The sequence below is a fragment of the Ochotona curzoniae genome, unplaced genomic scaffold (assembly GCF_017591425.1).
Source record: "Ochotona curzoniae isolate NIBS_2020 unplaced genomic scaffold, NIBS_Ocur_1.0 scaffold_2453, whole genome shotgun sequence".
Lineage (NCBI taxonomy): Eukaryota > Metazoa > Chordata > Mammalia > Lagomorpha > Ochotonidae > Ochotona > Ochotona curzoniae.
The window spans coordinates 12,223,653-12,244,158 of NW_024467094.1; the positions used below are offsets into that span (position 1 = coordinate 12,223,653).

The 20,506-nt window shown below is 49.1% G+C and overlaps 1 protein-coding gene across 1 annotated transcript in view; it reads right to left on the reverse strand.

Moving 5' to 3' along the window:
• The window catches only part of NXN (nucleoredoxin), a 149,881-nt gene that overhangs the window by 22,488 nt on the left and 106,887 nt on the right, over nucleotides 1-20,506 (reverse strand). Inside the window, exons 2-4 of the mRNA XM_041001262.1 lie at nucleotides 3,062-3,179; nucleotides 1,006-1,139; nucleotides 306-406 (exon numbers count right to left, since the gene is read on the reverse strand). Of these exons, the coding sequence (XP_040857196.1) occupies nucleotides 306-406; nucleotides 1,006-1,139; nucleotides 3,062-3,179 (353 nt within the window). The remainder of the gene's footprint in view (nucleotides 1-305; nucleotides 407-1,005; nucleotides 1,140-3,061; nucleotides 3,180-20,506) is intronic.

Here is a 20,506-nt window from a genome sequence, read left to right on the forward strand (position 1 = left end):
GTAAGAGAATGACAGATGGCACTGTTGTCCAAGCTGAAGTACGACTTCAGCTCTTTTCCACCCTGTGTCCTTTCACCACCCTCTCCTCAGAAATCAAGTCCTCATGTCCAACAACCCAGACCTGGCTTTCTTTCTCAGCTCTTCAGAACAATTAAGCGAGCAAATGAAAAATGTGTCCATCTCTTTGGCAATAATCCCTGATCCTCCACCTCCAAGAGTAAGACACGGAAGGCAGGAAGGAAGGCAGGAGGCACAGCCATTAACCACCGACATGCAAGGAGGAAGCCATGTCCATGCATTGTTACCTGTCCGCACTGACAAAGATGATCTCAAACTTCTGGCCTGCTTCCTTGATCTTCCGGTAGGATTCCACCAGGACCCGTGTGAGACTCCGGCAGGGTGGACACTGAAAGACAATGCCAGGACCCTGCTGTGGGACACACTTTCTCCATCCCCCAGCTGCTCTCCTCAGCAGTCTCGTAAGCTGGACCCAGGGAGGATGCAGACAGCAAAACCCTGGAAATAGCCTTGCTTCTCCTGATGGCTAGCACTCAGCACAGGCTCTTCCCCAGCCCACAAGGGAGTTGGCAGGCAGCAGCACTTAAAACAACTCCCAAGAATGCCTGAGAAGGCTGAGCCAGATAGGTGAGGAGGAACAGCCTTTTAAATCAGTCACAAGAACTCTTTTTCTTGGGCTATTATCAGTCACAATAAGTGCTGATTGCACAAGCTCCTATGAGGCACAGTCAGCAAGTAGAGCAAGACATTCCTGCTTGAACAGTCACACCTCCCGAACCCACAGCAGCGGCTGGCTTCCCAGACCTGGCTTTCTTTCTCAGCTCTTCAGAACAATTAAGTGAGCAAATGAAAAATGTGTCCATCTCTTTGCCAATAATCCCTGATCCTCCACCTCCAAGAGTAAGACACGGAAGGCAGGAAGGAAAGTGACGTCCTGACATCACTGAGCTCTTCATCTGGACTATGGTGGAGGGGGCCAACACTCACCCAGTGCGCGGAGAAATAGACGCCCACGTGGGACCCCTCCAGGCTGCTGCTGTCCAGGGACTGCCCGTTATTTCTAAGCAATGGCCCTGCAATGACTTCCCTGAAAGGCTTGGGTCCCCAAGGGAATTCCAGACCTGAAATAGGAGACAGATGGTGAGAAAGTGAAGACTTCATTACGGGCCACAGACCCAGGAGGCCTCAGAGCTGCAGGCAAGACAGCTTTATCACCAAACACCGTGTTTATGTCAGCACATCTGCAGGACCTGTAGGTAACGCAGGAAGGAGAGTAGAGCTGCTGCCTGACAGAGCCCTACCTCCTCTTATGACAAAGCTCCCAAACCTTGATGTTCACCAGGTCTGTCTCCTGGGGGCATATCCTACCTACATCATGGGGTATGGCAGCACAGCTGAGGAGGTATGATCAGAACCAAACATCACAGACTTCCCTGGTAAGTCCAATGGCAGGGCTGGACTCGGGAAGATCCCTGTCAACAATACTGACCATGAGTTGATATAACTCCAACCCTACCCTGCCTCTAAGTAGTTCTTAATTTTGACTGTGTTCTAGAATCAACTGGGGAATTTACAAATTTGATACTCCCAGACCTTACACATCAGAAATTCTGATTCCATTGGTCTGAGATGGGGCTCAAGGAACCAAGGGAGAGTTCAAGTAGAAAAAAAGAAAGGTTAGAAACACACCAACCCACGCACATGGCCAACATCCTGACCACATGTAAGCTCCAAGCAGGAAGAGTAAAGTAATGCTCCTGGCTCATCAGAACAGGGCCCACTTTCTCGAAATTCTTTGAGGGATGGGAGGGAGAAGCATAGATGTGGTATTTTGTCCCCCTCCCCCCCGTTAAAGCATGTGGTCATGCCTACCCTGAAACTTAAGAATCCAAAAGCTCTGAGGACGGGCCTGGGCACGTACATCACTACAGAGTTGTATCTGTGCTGAAACAACAGGGATGCTGACTTGGTTCTATCACGCTCCAGCTCCTTGAAGCAGATGAAACTTTGGACAAGCCGTGGCCAGGACTGAATTCTCTATGTGGATCAGGAAGCGAGGGATAGCCCTCATTCTTCCAGTGCTGAGGGGAAAGCAGCAAAGTACAGACCCCGAGCAGCGTCCCAGGGACCTGGCCAGCAAGACAATATGGTGGAGGCCTGCAGGATTTAGGCAGCCTCAAAACCAAGACACACACAGAGTGAGACTTTGTTGTGGTGATACAGGCTGAGCGCCCCTATTCCGAGGATCTGAGGAGCCTACAGGATGCTCCAAATGCCTTAACTTTGGAGGGTGGGCATCCAGCCAGCACCCCCATGGCAGGGCCTGTGTTCAATCTGCAGTTCAGCCTCCTCTGCTAATGGGGATCCCAAGGAGCAGTGCTGCTGGTTCGAGGACTCACATGGAAGACGTGAGGTCCCTAGCTATGGCCACTGGCCCCTGCCTGGCCCTGGGTCACTGCAAGCATTTGGGGAGTGAATGGGGAGATGGGAGCGGGAGCACTCTCTACCTGCCTTTGTGACATGTCTCTCAAATAAATATATATATATTTAAGTTTCATATTTTGGAAATTTCACATTTCTGATTAATGATGTTTAACTGCTGATGTCTAAGCAAATATTCCTAGAAACAAAATAACGTTGAAACCAGAAACACTTGTTTCTAAGCATTTTGGATAACAGATGTTCAATTTGTATTTTGAAGGTTTTGTTTGTTTGTTTTGCCTGAGAGCTGCTGTTGAAATAGTAGAAGTCGGGATCTGGTTTCTGGTTGCTTCTCAGCAGTCGCCTTCAGCCTTCAAAGTACAATGTTACCCGGGTTCCAGTTCCTCTGGCCCTCCAAGCCCCTAAAGGGGCATTCCACTGCTTCTAAGGATCTTAGCCTCAATCTATAGAATATTGCAATTTCATCAAGTCCGTGTTCTCTAGCCAAACACACATTCGCATATATCTCATCAACGTCCTCTCCAGCAGGAAGGGGTGGGAGCAGGGTACACAGGGGGAAATGGGGAAACAAGCAGAGGGGCTTACACGCAGAGGGGCTTACCTTCGGGGTCATCACGGATCACCAGCAGCCCATTCCTGCACACAACCTTCCCGGTGGTGGCATCTAGGAATATTAGTGATGGAATGTTGGAAATTCGGTACTTGTTCCAAAGTTTTAGCTGCCAGAGGAAAAACAAAAGAAAGAGACTCAGTTCAAGCAGGGTTCTCGTTAACCTCCAGGGATTGATGAACAGGAAAGTGCCAAAGTACAGATCAAGGAAAGCTGATCAAAGGAGGCTGCTGGGCTGAAGGCACAAGTTCACTAGTTGCACGGGTATCTGTGGTCCCTGTGGTTCCCACTAGCGAAGGGGCTCCAAGTCTCCCCCAGGCTCTAGCCATGACACAGGCTCCTGGAGACTCATCCTCTCTGCTTCTCTAGGAAGCATAAGGGGAAAATGGGATGAGCACAATGAAGCCACACTCAGCACTTTGAGAGGGAAGGGGCTTTTCCTTAGAGCCTCTGCTGCCAGCAGGTTATGGCAGTCACCTGCTCCCTTGTGACCCTGCTCTGAGGGGAAACAAAGGTTGGGCTTTGCAATGGGACACCAAGGACTTCAAATCTGTCCTTCTGCCTGTTCCACCAAAGGCTTGCACTGGGAGAACCACAATGTCCATGGTCGGTCAGGGCCTGTCAAACCCCACGGAAGCAGCATACTAAAGCAGCCCAAACCCTCAGCTCTCAGCACCACTCTCAACAACCTCCAGCTTACTGGCTAAGCACCCTATCCCAGGTCACGACTCTCAGAGACATGAAGCCAAAGAGTTGTGAGCCACCCAAGGACATATCAGTGAAAATCAACCATAGCTACTTCCAGGGGGACAGAGGACAGCCTTGGTGTTTAGCAGTGGACACCAGCTACATTTATGAACCAGTCAGTATGATACACTCACACAGCAACAAAACTAACTGGGACGTATCCCCATTGTTAGGTGACCTGTGACTGACGGTATGTGTAAGGTCCTTTGATGGCCCAGTGTACAGAGCAAACACAGTCGGTGGCTCCCTGGCTGTGCTGGAAGTTAACTGTCAAATCCACACAGCAATACCACTCATTTAAAGAGATGTCTTAGCAACACGGCTCCAGAACAGATGGAAACACGGCAATAAGAGACTGGACCACAGGTGAAGCCATCGAGCTGAGCCTTCCTCCTTCCTGGCGTCCAGAGGAAGGAGAGCTGGGTGCCTGGGTACTGACACAAGAGGACACGGAGGTGTCAACAGGCCAGCTAGCTGCAGCAGGGGAAATGCCCATGGGGCTGGACCTGCCATGCTTTTCATTCAATCCCAATCAGGAAGAGAGCAGGCCTAGTGGGAGTCTGCCCACTAGGCCTGAACTTCCAATATGAGAGTTAGAGCATCGGCAGGGATCCCCACCTCAAAGAAGGTAGGACACGACTCAGCACAGCCTGTCTCTCCCAGCCCTAGTTTCCTGGAGACTCACAGGGCCCCCCGAGAGAGCTGCTCTGCACATGGCCTTCAGTGCCCCACATCTCTGCAGAGGGACCAATGTGGGATCCAGAATCGACATTCTGTGCCAGCCATAGTGTCAGACCATCCCATTGCTGGGATTCTCCTCGTAATTTTATTGTACAAGGGTGCAGCCAGGTTAAGTTTTAAAGAAGAAATGAGAAAACTAAGATGACTGCACTCCTCTGGCTGACAAAATAATTTGGGGTATATATGTGAGGGGAGAGTACTCACTGGAAAAACTACAAAAGATTGGGGTAAAAGTCACCCGTGAGTCACCCCTTGGGAAAGCTTAGGCGTCTGACACTTCCACCAGTGGCAAATGAGAGAGCTCATGAGCACTGTCATCAACACCTTCCCTGACGCGAGCGTTTCCGCTTGGACGGGAAAAGCCGCCTTGCCCTTGCTACTCAGCTTTCCTTGCTGATGTTCAAGAGACACAACGCTACAGACACTATTCCGCAGCCCTCCAGTCCAGCAGGCTTTCACGCAACAGAGCGATGGCCACAGGATTGCTCCATACGTGCCAATCCTAATGTCAGCACCGGAGGGACGAGAAAGAGCAAAGTCACAGCGCTTGGGGAGCTTCTGCATGAGTGGAGAGAGACCACCAGTAAGGACGTGAGCAGAAAAACAATGCCAGATACTTGGACAAAACAGGAAATAATAGAACAAATTTAGAGCAAAACATGGTTGGGGGTACACGTGATCTGAGGGAGGGCCTCTGCGGAAAAAGGTCATAGGAGCAAAGACCTAAAGCAAAACAGAGCAAGCCACACACGCCCGCCACCCATCAGGAAAGACGGCCTGGGAGACTGCTGGCAAAGGCTGCAGGGGGTGGAGCCGACCAGCATAGCAAGGGGGCTGTGAAAAGGTCAAAGGGCATCTATGGACCGGATCTTTAAGGCCCCACAGCCTGTGGCAAAAACACAGGGTTTTATTCTGAAAGTAATAGGAAGCTACTGAGGGCTATCAGGAGAGTAGTATGACCTGACTGATAGCTTAAAAGATCACTTGTAGGAAAAGATGACAGGATGGACAACGAAAGACAGGAGACCATGTTTAGAGGCCAGAAGGCCTGAGCAGGACATGTGAGCAGACGGAGGCATTAGGGCATAGCAACAGAATGAGGGCATGGTCTTAAAAAGCATTTATTCATTCAGAAGGCAGAGTGATAGAGGGAAGGGAGGGAGAGGCAGGACAGAGATCTTCCATCCACTGGTTGAATGGCCTCAATAGCCAGGGCTGGGCCAGGGCTGAAGCCAAGAGCTTCCTCTGAATCTCCCACGTGAGTTTCTGTGGCTTTCCCAGGTGCAGGGGGCTGGAGTGGAATTGGAACAACCTCAGGACAGGCTCTACTGTAGACTCAATACGGTCAGAGAATCAGTTGAGTGCCTGAGGACAATTGAGGGTAAAAGACACACTCAGTTTAGGGCTTGAGCAAGTCGGTTTAGGACAGTCCCTCCATCCAAGACAAAGTATGGAAGAGGTCATTTGAAGGGTGAAAAAATCAGGACAGACTGGGCCTACCTTGAAGAGGCTGGCAGACATGCCCCAAGTGAAGATTTCAAGTAGGCTCCTGGGGTCACAGACGTAGACTTCGGTGAAGACAAAGCCTGAGTTTAAATCCGGGATCATCAACAACTAGAGGATGTTCAAGGCCATAGGCCTGGATAAGATCATCCAAGGAGAGGACAGGGCAACAGGGGAGACCCCAAGGTACAGCAGGGACCAAGGGTGCAGGAGCTAAGGAGCAGCACCCAGGAAATAGGGGAGCAAAGAGGAGACTGAGGCCACAGAGGGCAGGGCAAGGCCATCTTTTGGAGCAGAGAAGTCTGGCAACCTCATGAGATGCTGCTGGGAAGCTGAATAAGATGAGGGCAAGGAGCTGACCACAGAATGTGGCCAATATCGTCACATAGGACACTGATGGGCTGTGGAGGACAGTGATATGGAAGTGGGAGGAACAGGATACAGTGCTGTCCGGCACACACACCCACAGTGGGTCACATTTGAGTCTTTCTGCATAAATAGAACACACTGGGAAGACAATAAAGCAGAAACAAACCAGCAGATAAGGGGCTGAGAGAGCAAGGATGGGGACAGACAGTGCTTTAAAAGCCACCATGAGGTCAGGACAGAAGAAGGAGGTTTCACAAGCCCTACAACATTTGCCGATTGAGATATTCCAGAAGAGAAGGGGAAGCCGAAGAATCAAGTGAGTGGGCAAAATGTAAGCGGGTCACAAAAGCAAAAGGGGAGCTGGCACAATGGCTGACTTGTGTGCTAGACTCTTCCTGCGAAGTCGTTTTCTGGTCTCAGCAGAAAGCGGTACCATCTCCAAACAAAGACGACTTTCTTTTCAACAGCTCTGCCGTTTACTTCCTTTTCTTTCTTTCTTTTTTAAAGATTTATTTTTATTATTATTTTTTTATTGGAAAGGCAGATATACAGAGAGGAGAGACAGAGAGGAAGATCTTCCGTCTGCTGGTTCACTCCCCAGGCAGCTGCAACGGCTGGAGCTGAGCCAATCCGAAGCCAGGAGCCTCTTCCGGGTCTCCCACGCGGGTGCAGGGTCCCAAAGCCTTGGGCCGTCCTCGACTGCTTTCCCGGGCCACAGGCAGGGAGCTGGAAGGGAAGCGGGGCTGCCGGGATAGAACCAGCGCCAATATGGGATCCCGGGCGTGCAAGGTGAGGACCTTTAACCACTTGCGCCACCACGCCGGGCCCTACTTCCCTTTCTTGCAGAACTACGTTGGCTGAAAGAGCAGCATTCTTATCTGCTACCTGACTACGACAGATGTATCTGCCAAGCCTCACTCTCCACTGCAGCGTGCGCCTTCGGCTTGCCAGACTCTGTTATGCTAACCGTATGCCCAACCATCTTACATAGAGGATACTACTAACATTAAAATGGATCAATAATTATGCCACTTTCGCTAACTTCAAAGTACGTAGTATGTTGCTGAAATATTTACAAAAATTGAAAACTTGGGATTTAATGAATTAAGACAGTCTTCTACGATTCTGTTATACAAAACTGTATCAAGAATGCCTGGCTACTTTACGACTGCTTATTCGTCGAAGTTGTGGTATTGTTCATAAGTAGCCATACCCTTACCTTCTAAGGCCAGATGGATGTCCAGCCCAATCTAACATCAATAGGATCTTATTTTTCCTGGGGCTTGAGGCTCCCACAGGCGAATGACATCCTGGAATAGGACCCTCCCTTTGTGTAGTAAAATGTGCAGTATTCTGTGAGCCTTACATGTAAACCTGGCCAATGTAACATAAGTACAGCGGAGTGGCCTGACAGTAGGCAGCACAGCCTCACTGAAACACAGGCCCGTGATTGGCTCTGGCTCCTCAGCTCTTCTTAAAGCAGTGATGGTGAGGTTTGGCAGCCCAGTCTTCAAACGCCCTACAAAAGACGCAAACCCCTCCTCCTTGCTACAAGAAGGAAGAGTCCAATTTCTTCTGGATCCCTCCTGCAGGCCAAAGAATTTTTTTTTTTTTTAAAAGATTTATTTTTATTATTTTTTCATTGGAAAGGCGGATATACAGAGAGGAGAGACAGAGAGGAAGATCTTCCGTCCGATGATTCACTCCCCAAGTGAGCGCAACGGGCCGATACTATGCCGGTCCGAAGCCAGGAGCCTCTTCCAGGTCTCCCACGCGGGTGCAGGTTCCCAAAGCTTTGGGCTGTCCTCGACTGCTTTCCCAGGCCACAAGCAGGGAGCTGGAAGGGAAGCGGGGCTGCCGGGATTAGAACCGGCGCCCATATGGGATCCCGGGGGTGCAAGGCGAGGACCTTTAACCACTTGCGCCACCGCGCCGGGCCCAGGCCAAAGAATTTTTAAGACCTACCCCTGCTGTGCCCCAAATCACCACAGAGGTATCTTTTCGAATCTTCCTTGCAGAGGTAAGAAATTATAACACTAGACTCTAGCGTCTCCCCGCTGCCTCAGGACCCTCCTCTCTCTGTCTCTGAGTGGGGGTCTCAGGAAGATAGCAGCTCTTGGCTCCTGTTTCCTCCATTCATGATTAGATCTTTGTTTCCAAGCAGAAGTCCACTGGTTTACAAGGGAAACGTGTTGCCTCTAGTCTGCCATCAAAAAGTCAATCCTTTTATAAAGTAACCCCTTGTGACCTAATGTGGTCCATACAACAGTGATGTATTTAGGAATTGTGTCATTCATCAGCGAGCGATATGGAAGGGTATGGAACCATTTTTCTCAGGCTGCAACATTAAGGCTCCCCAGCCATGACAAAGTGCGCAAGACACAGGCATGATTATTCCAACCCCGTCGATTTCCACACCTGGATCAAAAGACAACTCTTATGTCACACAGGTCATTGGGGCCTGCTTTGAGGATGCTCTTACGCTGACTGGAAAGGAGACAAGCTCGTGTTTAAAGAAATGCTTCACCCCTGTGCCTTTGTGAGTATAAATGTGACATCTCAAGTCCACAGAAGAATTTCAAAAAGGCCTCTGAAAACAGCGGTTTTATAACAATTTTTGGGTCACCTTTGAAGATAAAAGCTACAGATCCTTTCACCAGAGAAAAATGCACATACACAAAAAAGTCTGTGTGTAGTTTTACACAGTTCAGGAATCCCTTGAAGCCTGGGAGTGGGACCTGTCTGATCGCAGAAGGCCTGACGACACAGATGAAGGCGTCCTTGCCTTGAGAGTTCATTTCAGGGCAGTCTTGACCTTGATTCAACTGGGAAAGCTACAATACTGTCTCATTTTTTTTTAAAGATTTATTTATTTTTTATTACAAAGTCAGATATACAGAGAGGAGGAGAGACAGAGAGGAAGGTCTTCCGTCCGATGATTCACTCCTCAAGTGAATGCAACGGCCAATGCTATGCCGGTCTGAAGCCAGGAGCCTCTTCCGGGTCTCCCACATGGGTGCAGGGACCCAAGGCTTTGGGTCATCCTCGACTGCTTTCCCAGGCCACAAGCAGGGAGCTGGATGGGAAGTGGAGCTGCCAGGATTAGAACCATGGGATTAAGCCATGCCGCCAGGCCCAATACTGTCTCATTTTTTATTCCTGTCATTAAAATGTCTTCAAGGGTCCAGCACTGGGACATCCTGAGTAAAGCTGTTGTCTGTACCAGCTTCATCAGAAAGACACTGTCTTGTGTCCAAGCTGCTCCAGTCCTGATCCAGGTCACTACTAATGGTTCAGGGAAAGCAGCAGAAGGTAACCTAAGAGCTTGGACCCCTACACTCATGTAGGGGGATCTGGATAAAGGTTCTAGCTTCAGCCTGGGCTCTGGCCATTATAACCATCTAGGGAGTGAACCACTAGATGGAAGACTCTGTCTTTCCTCTCTGGCTGGATCTGACTTTCACATAAATAAATACTTTTTCCTTCCTTCCTTTCTTCCTTCCTTCCTTCCTTCCTTCCTTCCTTCCTTCCTTCCTTCCTTCCTTCCTTCCTTCCTTCCTTTCTTTTTCTTTCTCTCTCTCTCTTTCTCTTCCTTTCTTTTTTTTTAAATAGGGTCCAGTGTGGTAGCCTAGTGGCTACAGTCCTCGCCTTACATGCACCAGGATCCCATATGGGTACCAGTTCGTGTCCCAGCTGCTCTACCTCCCATCCAGCTTCCTGCTTGTGGCCTGGGAAAGCAGAGGATGTCCAAAGCCTTGGGACCCTGCACCTGCATGGGAGACCCGGAAGAGGCTCCTGGCTCCTGGTTTCGGATTGGTGCAGTTCTGGCCATTGCAGCCACTTGGGGAGTGAAACACCAGGTGGAAGATCTTTCCCTCTGTATTTCCTTCTCTCTGTATATCTGCCATTCCAATGAAAATAAATTACAAAAAAATTTTTAAATAAAATTTCCTTCATTAAAGTCAGGATTTGCCTAAAACCTAAAGAGGATGACATCAGGAAAAATGTGTGACAATTGCTTCTACCTACAACATCATGTTACATGTAAAGAACATAAAATTGGAGTCAAACTATATTATTGTAAAATACAGGAGACAACAGGGAGGGGAGAAGGAATAAGAGAAGATATGGAGGGGAAGGGGGAAGCCCTATACCTACAGGATTGCATCATAGAAAATAAGAATAAACAAAAGTGAGTGACAAAATCTCACTGTTGGGAGAGGGGCAAGTAATGGCTAGGACATCAATTGGGACACCTGCTTGCCACATTCAGATGCTCAGCTCCACTCATGCTCCTGCCAAGGCAACCCCTTGGAGGCAGCCAGTGATGACTCAAGTATCTGGGTCCTTGCCATCCTTGTGGGAGACTTGAATTGAGTTCTGCTTCCTAGCCAGGCTGTTCTATGCATCTGGGGATTGAACTAGCAGATGGGAGCTTTCCATCTTCTCAAATAGATTTTAACCCCCCCCCCCGCCCCGCCTTTCACTGCCATTAAATGCCTGGTTTTTCATTCAGGTCTGGTGATCTCTAATTCACCCTTCTGCCGTTACGATGTGAACATCAGACCCATCCAGACTGAGTACCAACTACCCTTCTTTATATCTATTTATTTTAAAGATTTATTTATTTTTATTAGAAAGGTAAATATTCAGAGAGAAAAAGATCTTTCATCCATCACTTCACTACCAAAATGGACTCAATGGCTGGAGCTGAGCAAACCTGAAGCCAGGAGCCAGGAACTTCTTCAGGGTCTCCCACACGGGTGCAGGGTCCTAAGGGCTTGAGCCATCCTCCACTGCTTTCCCAGGCCATAAGCAGGGAGCTGGCTGGAAGCAGAGCAACAAGATACAAACGGCCAACCTGGATGCCAGTGCCTGGAGGTGTAGAATTAGCCAGTTGAGCCATCACGCCTCGCTGGCTAATTTACAGTGACTTAATCAGCTGTGTACGTCGTGCACTAGAGGTGCAACCACACAGCCAATGGGGGCTTCCGTTCAGCAGCATGTGGCACCTCTAGCACAAGAACCTTCTACAAAACACACAAGCCCTCAGATTCGGGCCTGTGTGATCTGGTTTGCTGGCCTCCCCTCCCCTCTGCTCCTCTTCTCAGCCTCGTTTTTAGATCTCAAGATCTTAAGAGAGCATCTGGAATTTTTTTAATGAGATCTGTGGCTTCTGCTTTTCTCTGAAATGAAGAGAACTCCTGCACCACATCTGATTCTGCAGAAATTCCTTCTTTACTCCGCCCCCCTCCATCCTGGGTCACATGACCAAAGCATGAAACACGCTGCAGCCTAGCATAGAAGAGTGTGGGAGGGAGAGGGGGCCAAGCTGGGCAGCTGCCATTCCAACAGCTTTGAATCTGGAGACTGGATGGAAGGACATTCTGATGGACATCAGTGAGGGGGTCTGAAAGGGCTAATGTGATTTAAGCACTTTGGAAGGGCTACTGTGGCTGACCCTGCTGCAGCTGTTGGGCCACTCTGAAATCCCATGCTTGCTTCAACTGCTCGATCACAGCTACCCAGGATAACTGGGTAGAACTGGATAACTCTGCTAGAACATGTCCCACTGAAGTCCCAAGAAGCAAGACAGCAGAAATGAGACAAGAAAAAAGAAAGCAGCAGGCAGCACCAGCTACACTTGGCAAAAATCAAGGAGGAGACAAACGGGCTATCCAGTTACTTGAAAGTTTCCATTCCTCAGTCTGACGGCTGGTTCTGGTTTTCAGGGTTGTGATTGGAGGGATCATGCCAGGAATGCCGGCCAGAAATGCATGGATAGTGAGCCACCAAACAATGAAGCGAATGCCACAAGGGACAGCACTGGGAACTGGTAGACAGTTAAAAATGTAAATGAGAAAGTCAAGCTCCTTTGGGAGTCCTGGCAGCTGCTGCGGGGAAATGCACCACGGAGGTTTCTGAGAAGTCCCAGCTCCTGAGGCTCACACAGGGCCTTGCCCTTGACCAGGGGGTCTAAGCTGTTGTTTCTCAGCAGCTGCTGCAGTTCTAGGAGAGGAAGCAACGCTAACACAGATGCTGGATTCATCAGCTAACCCTTCGGCCAGGTCAGCCAGAACTGTCTCAGGCAAGCTTTAGTCAAACCCTAACCACATTCCTCACTGTCCTTTCTGGGAGCAGCATTCAAAAATGGAGCCTTAAAAGCATCCTTGGGCCCCATGTGATAGCCTAGTGGGTAAATCCTCACCTTGAAACCACTGGGATCCCATAAAGGCAACAGTTTGTGTCCTGGCTGCTCTACTTCCCATCCAGCTCCTTGTTTGTGGTCTGGGAAAGCAATACGGGATGGCCCAAAACCTTGAGTCCCTGTACCTGCATGGGAGACCCAGAAGAATCTCCTGGTTCCTGGTTTCAGATTAGCTCAGCTCCAGCCATTGCAGCCACTTGGGGAGTAAACCAGCAGAGAATCTTTGTAGATCTGACTCTCCAATAAAAAATAAAATAAATCTTTGGGAAAAAAAAAGCATCCTTGCCTTTCTAAACAACCTGACTAATTCCCATTCTGTACAATTTGAGAGGAAAATTTCTTCTTGTCCTACCCTCCAATGGGAAGGCAACTGTCATACAGCACAGGCTCTTGAACACGGCGACATGGGTCTGCTCCAGCCACTTGGCAAACTAGTCCTGGTGTCCCCATTTGTAAAATGGACCTCACTGGACTGGAATAAACAGTGGACACCTCCCTTTAAGTGCTCAAAATAAGGCCTGGAGGTAAGGTGTTTGGCCTAAAATTGGAAGCTGTTTTGTGGGACATGGGCATCTCATATCTGAGTGGGCTTGAGTTTCCTGCCACACTTCCCATTCTAGCTTCCTTTCACTGCAGACCCTGGGAGGCAGCAGGCAATGGCGTACACGGTTAGTTCCCTGTCACCCATGTCGGAGACCTGGACTTATGTTCTAGCTTTCCACTTCTGGCCTAGTCCAGCCCCAGGCACTATGGGCATATAGACAGTAAACCAACGGTTAGGAGTTTATTCTCTCTCTCTCTTAAGCTAGGAGCCAGGATCTTCTTCTGAGTCTCCCACACATGATTCTGGAGCCAGACTGCCTGGGTTCAAATTCTGCCTCTGGCACAGGTCAGCTGGGTGACCAACGGCATGTGTATCCCCTCTCACAGCCTCAGTTTCCATCAACACAGCCTCACACCTTGTTGCTGGGAGAACTAAGCAGATAACACATGCACAACTTAGAATACTGCTGGGCACACAGTAAGTGCAGATGTTAGAAATAATGAGAATGATGACGCCTCAAGAAAATAATACTTCGTCATAGGTGAGAAAACTGATGTATTCTGCAACGCTCTGAACCCCAGCACTGGTGTCAGCATCAGGTTCCCATTCTGGGGGAGGAAGAAGGGACCCAGAGACAATCCTAACTGATAAATGCAGCCTGTGATGCTCGGGAAGAGCCTTGCTTTGTTTGCAACATACTCTGACAATAGAACTCACTTGACTGCTGGTACAAAAGCAAAGGACCGGCTCTGCACTTCCTCCTCTTATCTCTTTATCTAAGAGATGTCTGTCCTTTCCCTAAGCCTGTGACCACCTCACTTGTCCCTCCCAAGGGCTGCCAGATGCACAGACTGCTTTGTGACAAAGGACCTGCTTCTCAGCTGGAATAAGACAATCTCCGCCCCTTAAGCCTTCCTCCAACAAGGCAGCTGGCAGCTGTGGTCTGGCTGCTGCTGCTGCTGCTGCTGCATCTGGCAGCCTAAGCCCTCCATTGCATCAAAGCAGGAAGCCAAACACTGGCTCTGGGGGTAGACAGCTGTGGAATGAACCCTGCCTCTGTCCCCTTGGGCAGTCCCACACTTTGCTCCTCTCAAGTGCAACCTGGTCCTACAGATCCTTCTGGATACAGAATGCATACAAGGTGCTTATAATGTCCCCAGCACTCCATTGACACTCTCAGGAGAATAATTCTCACATGTTACTTCCAGACTTTGTGTCAGAAAGCTCATATTAGGTGCAGGAGCTTTGCATAGGTATGGCAGTAAGGACACCCTGGTGCTGCCCACCTTCGATAGGACTGGGACTCAGAATAACCCACACCAATACACAGAGAATATCTTTCTTCTTTTTTTAAAGTTTATTTATTTTTATTGGAAAGGTAGATTTACAGAGAGAAGGAAGGACAGAGAGAAAGATATTCCACCCACTGGCTCACTGCTCTAATGGCTGCAACAGCCAGAGCTGAGCCAATCTGAAGCCAGGAACCAGGGGCTTCTACCCATGTAGGTACAGGGCCATCCTCTACTGTTTCCCCAGAACATAATCAGGGAGCTGGATGGGAAGTGGGGCAGCTGGGACATGAACCAGTGCCTATATGCAAGTGAAGATTAGCCCACTGAGCTACCATGTCAGCCCCTAAAAATAGAACATTTTATGAGGGATTTTTACTTACGCAGATTGACTCCAGATTTCCAAAGGGCGAGCTGGAGGTGTCATGGGGTGGGGGGTTTGGGGGGGGCTGTTCTCTCTACTTACCAGCTCGGGGAGAGGGGAAAGCACAAACTAGATAAAAACTGAAGTCTTTCCAGTTAAACCTATCCTGAGTCCTTCCTGGGCAACCCCCTGACCTCAGCACCAAATGACAGACTCCTTCCAGACCAGCTTCCAGGCTGTGCGCCCTTCCTCCAGATGTGGGAGTGTCAGAAGTCTGCCAAGAAATTGTGACTCGTTCTAGCCACAACTCCCAGAGACACACAGGGCCCTGGGGACCATGCAGGCAGACAAGAAAAGTTAAGAAATATGCATAAGCAGTGCTTCATGAGGTGGGGAAGGGGGATCCGGCTGATGGGACACGTAGCACACTGCGGTTTTGTGGGTCTGGTGCTGGAGGCCACAGGAGATGCTGTGGTGAAGATGAAGGATAATGATGGAAATGGGGGCTGGGAAAGCAGCAGAGGATGGCTCAAGTCATCAGGTCCATGTCGGAGATTCAGAGGAAGCTCCTGGCTCCCAGCTTTGAATTGGCCCATTGCAGCCATTTAGGGAGCAAACTAGTAGATGAAAGATTAGATTTCTTGCTTTGTTTCTCCTTCTCCATAAATTTGCCTTTTAAACAAAAACAAAAAAACATGGTAAAAAAAAAAAAAGGCCCACAGAGGCTAAGATACCAGCATCCTACATCAAAGTACCTGGGTTCAATGCCTGGCTCTGCTGCTGACTCCAGCTACCTGCTAATGCACACCTTGGTAGTAAGGGTTCAAATGATTAGGTCCCTGATGTAGATAGAATTCCTGGCTACTGCTTTTGGCCAAGCTGAGTCTCTGCCATAGAAGGCATTTTTAGGGAATGAACAGGCAGATGGAGGCTTGCTCTCTTTTCCTGCCTCTCAAATTGTTGTTGTTTTTACTGTTTAAATGATATCCACACACAGAAAGACAAACATGCAAATGTTTTCTTCCATCCTTTTCAAAAGCACTCAAACACAAAGTATTTCTGAGTTAACTGTAGTCAGTCTGTGGCTGCTTTGCAACCTGATGTCATCTGTAACACCAATTAAGGAGGTTCATTCACGATGCCCTATAGCTTCCTGGCCTAATGATTTGCGGCCCGGAGATGAGCAGTTTAGTGGGCGTACAAAGCAGCATATGGCTGCCAGGCTGTTTCTGGCCGACACCACAGACAGAGGGAAGGCTGCTCCGCTCCCCACACTGCAATTCTTGCAGGCTGACAGAAGGGATTTCCTAAAGCCCCGTCTGCTACAAAAACCTCGACTGGGCAGAGTGGTTTGGAACAGTTGGGGGGGGGTTGGTAATAGACACGGGCCAGATGCTCTAAAAACAGGAGATCTAAAAAAGTTGCTGGGAGTTTTCTTATGAAAGGGGACAAGAAGCCAGAGTGAGTGTGGAATCTGACAGATGGGGACCTGGCTCCAAAGGCAAACAGCTCCTCGTGGTGGGTAAGGTTTCTGTGGCTTAGCTCATAGCAGATGCCTTGCTGACAGGATGGGGATAGGGGTGAATGGTAGGGGGGTACTGTAGGGGAAGGGGACTTCAAACCTGTCCGTGGTCACTGCCTAGTGCCTCTTCATTTAACACTGGGATCTTCCTTTTGAGAGATGCACCATACACGAGTATAACCTACAACATCAAATACATATGGAAAGGAGTCTTTGAGAACTTTCACTCCAGGTCTGTACAGGGCCCATAGGTTGGGGTGAAAAAATAAAAGAGGAAAAGTGAGGGGTGGGGGAAGGAAGGGTACTACTGCTTTAAGTTCGGGGGGAGAGGGGTCTGCTGGAGAAACATGCTTGTCCAGACAGTTTCATCTCCCACCCCACCCTGGTAGATGCCACCAATTCACTCTGATCAACTCCGTCTTGCCACAAGTCAGAGCTAACCAGAGGTGGCGGCTGGCTGAAGCTGCTGAAGAGACTTCACAAAAACCATGTTGGTGAGGTTCACTAGCTCATTCATTTTGTTTCTTAAAATTAAAATTTAAAAAATCCATCCAGAAGATTATCTTGGCCTTTCCTCGAGGGTCAGGGCCAGCCCAGGCTTGCAGCCTCCTCTGCCCCAAGTGGACTGATAAGCTACAACCCTGGCTACAGTTGCCCACTGTCATCTGTGATTTTTGAACTTGGAGTTGGATGGACATGTCAGCACAGGCCTATCAGTAGTACACAAGAGCGGCTCGAGCAACAGGCAAGACAGTGACAAATTCCAACAGAAAAGAAAGGTGGATTTCACAAACGATGGACACAAGGGAATCTGGAGAACAAGCCATGGAGTCAACAGCAAGGGAAGACTTCTATCCTTTCAGAACCCACTGTCACCATTGCAGGGCCCGGGACCAAGAAGACCACCTCAGCCCTTCCCCGCTGGCTGGGGCCCTTCTGGGGCGTGAATCTCAGGCTGCAGTATTTTCCCCATGGGTCAGCACTGGCTAATGGATGACAACGATGAGGCTCGGGCCCAGAGAGTACACCAGTGGTTCCTCATGCTCAGTTCTGCAGATGCAGCCTGAGAACACGGCAGCCGCCTCAGCATTTTCACATGTTCATTACGGTTCCTAAACAGCTACTCAATAAGCTGCCATCCAAAAGAAATCAGGCACACAGCCTCACAATTTGCTGCAGCTTTCAGTAGATCCGGAATGTGATTGCATCACGTCCACTAACCCAAATGCTGTAAATCACAGGGCGGTAGGGTGAGCTTTTCCACGTCCACTTTCCAAAAGGAAAGTAAGCACGGGAAGACAGGAAGCGTGGTAGGTGAGCGCGGCAGCTGCGTCTGTCATTTCAGCACCATGCTGACCTGTCCCACTGCAGAGCCATCAGCACTCAGGAGAGCACCCCTTCCAATTTCCTACTTGATTGTTATTTCATCAGGACATTGCTTTTTTTTTTTTTTTTCCTTTCCTTTTCCTCCTTTTCCTGCCCTGGTTGTACAGAAAGAACTATTTCTTGGCAGAACTTTCTGGGTGCCCAGTTATAAACCCCTTGCTACCACTTTCCTGTTTCAGGAAGTCCCCACTGAACCTGGGCCAAATGACGAGGAGAGGAGAGGAAACATTCACAATGATGTGAGAAATTCCCAGTCTGGGAAAAAAAAGATCAGCGGACCAGGCAGAAGGGAGCGGGGTACAAAAAGTCTCCATAATGGGACTGGAATGATCCAAGACAGGAAACACCACCACTTTGTGGGGGAAGCCAGCACGCCAGGCACCTCCAACAGCTGTGACATCCCATCAGCCATCCTGCCACGGCTCAGCTGTGTCTGGAGTAAGAGCACTCATGCTGCAAGCTAAGACACTATGATCCCCCCTGCCCCACGTGCCTTTATAGAGACACAGCCTGTAACTTGCACTGCCATCCTTTCTTCATCAGCTCCTGCCATGAAAGAGTTCTTCAGCACAGCAGAGAGAGTAGCAGTGGGGAGAAAGAGAGGGAGGTAAATGCTTTGGAAAGCAAAAGACAGGGTGGAAAAATGAAATTTAAGACAGATGTGTGAGATCCGCAAACATATGTCCTTGAATTTATGCGTCCATGTGATTCACAGGAGAAAGAGTCATATGTACTGTAGAAATAAATAGAAGAGTAAATACAGGACATAGGATAGCATTTCCCTGGTCTTGCAAAGCAACCTCCATTCATGTCCCTCCCCCTGCTAGGCAAAGCTGTTTGGAACACGGGGCAAAGGAAGGCTCCAAGATGAGCCACTGGGATAACACAAAAGCCTCTGCCACTCTCAACAGCATGCTGGCCACTAGCAAATTATTTCTGATGACTGAGTGCTGATTTTCTTATCTCCAAAGGTACTGCTGTTTCTTTACATCAGCAGACTTTTACACATAGTAGCAAAAGTCAGGCTAATACCTGCCATTAGGAAGAAAAAACATAAGCAGGAAATGACAAAGAGCATTTACATTGAAACACAAAAGTCTAAGACTCTGGCCAGAAAGACGCTTTCACAATGTGGTATTAGTAGATGTTGCTTTACTTCTAAACAGCTAACTCAGAGGGGCCACCAGGCAATTGATTCCAAATGTCTCATATGGAGAAAACACAGGCAACCTGCCTCGCTGCTTCACTCCTCTCAGTTTGAGACTTCAGAGGGGAACAAGAAAGAGGAAAACAGCAGGGACACCCATGGAGGCTGGACATGCTGGAGAAACGGGGCAAAGCACAACAGGGCCTGAGGATGTGCCACGGCAGGTCGGGGAGACAGGACCCTGCTCAGTGGAACACCAGGCCCACAACACACATGTGCCTGGCCATCTGTACGTCATTAGGTATTTCCTGAGCATCCAAAAGCCACTGAGTATTTTGGGCCAGGTGGTACCAGTACAGAGACCAGAGATGTTAAGACAAAATTCTCCACCCTCAAGGAAGAAAGGAGACTGACTGGTATCCAATCTGCTTCCTGTTTGGATAGCTAGCTGTTCCAGCCTCACCTCTATCCCTACAGCAAAAAGCCTCAGGGCATGCTGTCCTCCAACCTCAACAGACCACAAGCGACAGAAGCAGGTGGGTACACTGATCTAAGACCAATCATTCTCCCTCCTGGGAATTTAGAATCAATATAAAGATACATTCAGTACAATCAGAGCTTCAGAACCAACCAGAAAGCTATAAAGAGGCTACAGGAGGATGCAAGGTTGTTTCCCTCCGGACAACTGGCAACCTCCCTGCAGCCCCTCTCTCCAAGCCCTTGGCCTCCAGGGTCAGTTCCCTTGAACCTTAACCTCCCACATAGGATGATCCCTGGTAACGTGTGACAGGGATGAAAGTAAGAGAAAGAAGTGCTGATCAGATGATGGGGGAGATAGGGACCAAAAACCCATGCAAATGACAGGTACGACCAACCTTGTTGGGCCAGGGACAGAGAAATGCAGCTGCCAAGGGGAGGGAGGGGACAGTCATCAGAGAACAGAGAAGCAAATGAGAGGAGTAGTGGAGCCTACCAAGCAGGGCACGCAGGACCTGTGCCTCCAGTGCTGTCCCACTGGCAGGGCCCTCTGGCTCCCAGCTGCACTCCATTTCCTGCGTCTGCATGCCCCTGGGATTGACGGCGAACTTTAAGAGTCTAACCCAATCTACTTATGCCAGCTTGAGTGAATTTCTGTTCCTTTCGTAAACAACTTCTAACTATGACAGATGTGTGGGTCTGTGTGGAAGAAGGATCCCAGCAACATCAAACCCCTGGACGCTTAAAACACCAGCCAAAGCAAAGCAGATGACCTCTCTTAACCCTTTTCACCCCCATTCTCACTGCTCTTTCCTCTATCTTCCTACAGAACCCTGGGGCACACACTTCTCCTGCCAGGGATGCAGAGGTGTCCAGGTCAGGTGCAATTTCCTAAGTTATCTCTCTCTCTCTTTTTAAAAAATCTACAGTTCAATGAATTCCAGAGTGCAAACCCACAGGTACAGAAGGCGCACTAACTCTGAAGTGTGAGGCTGCAATACGACGACTGTGCATTTGAGAGGAACCAGTCCAGGTCTCTACCTCATGGGTCAAAGGGAACATGGCTGAGAACAAACTCTGATTCGCCAGAAAGAGATTAGACTAATTTTTTCCCCAAAGTAAGACTCCCCTTTCAAGAA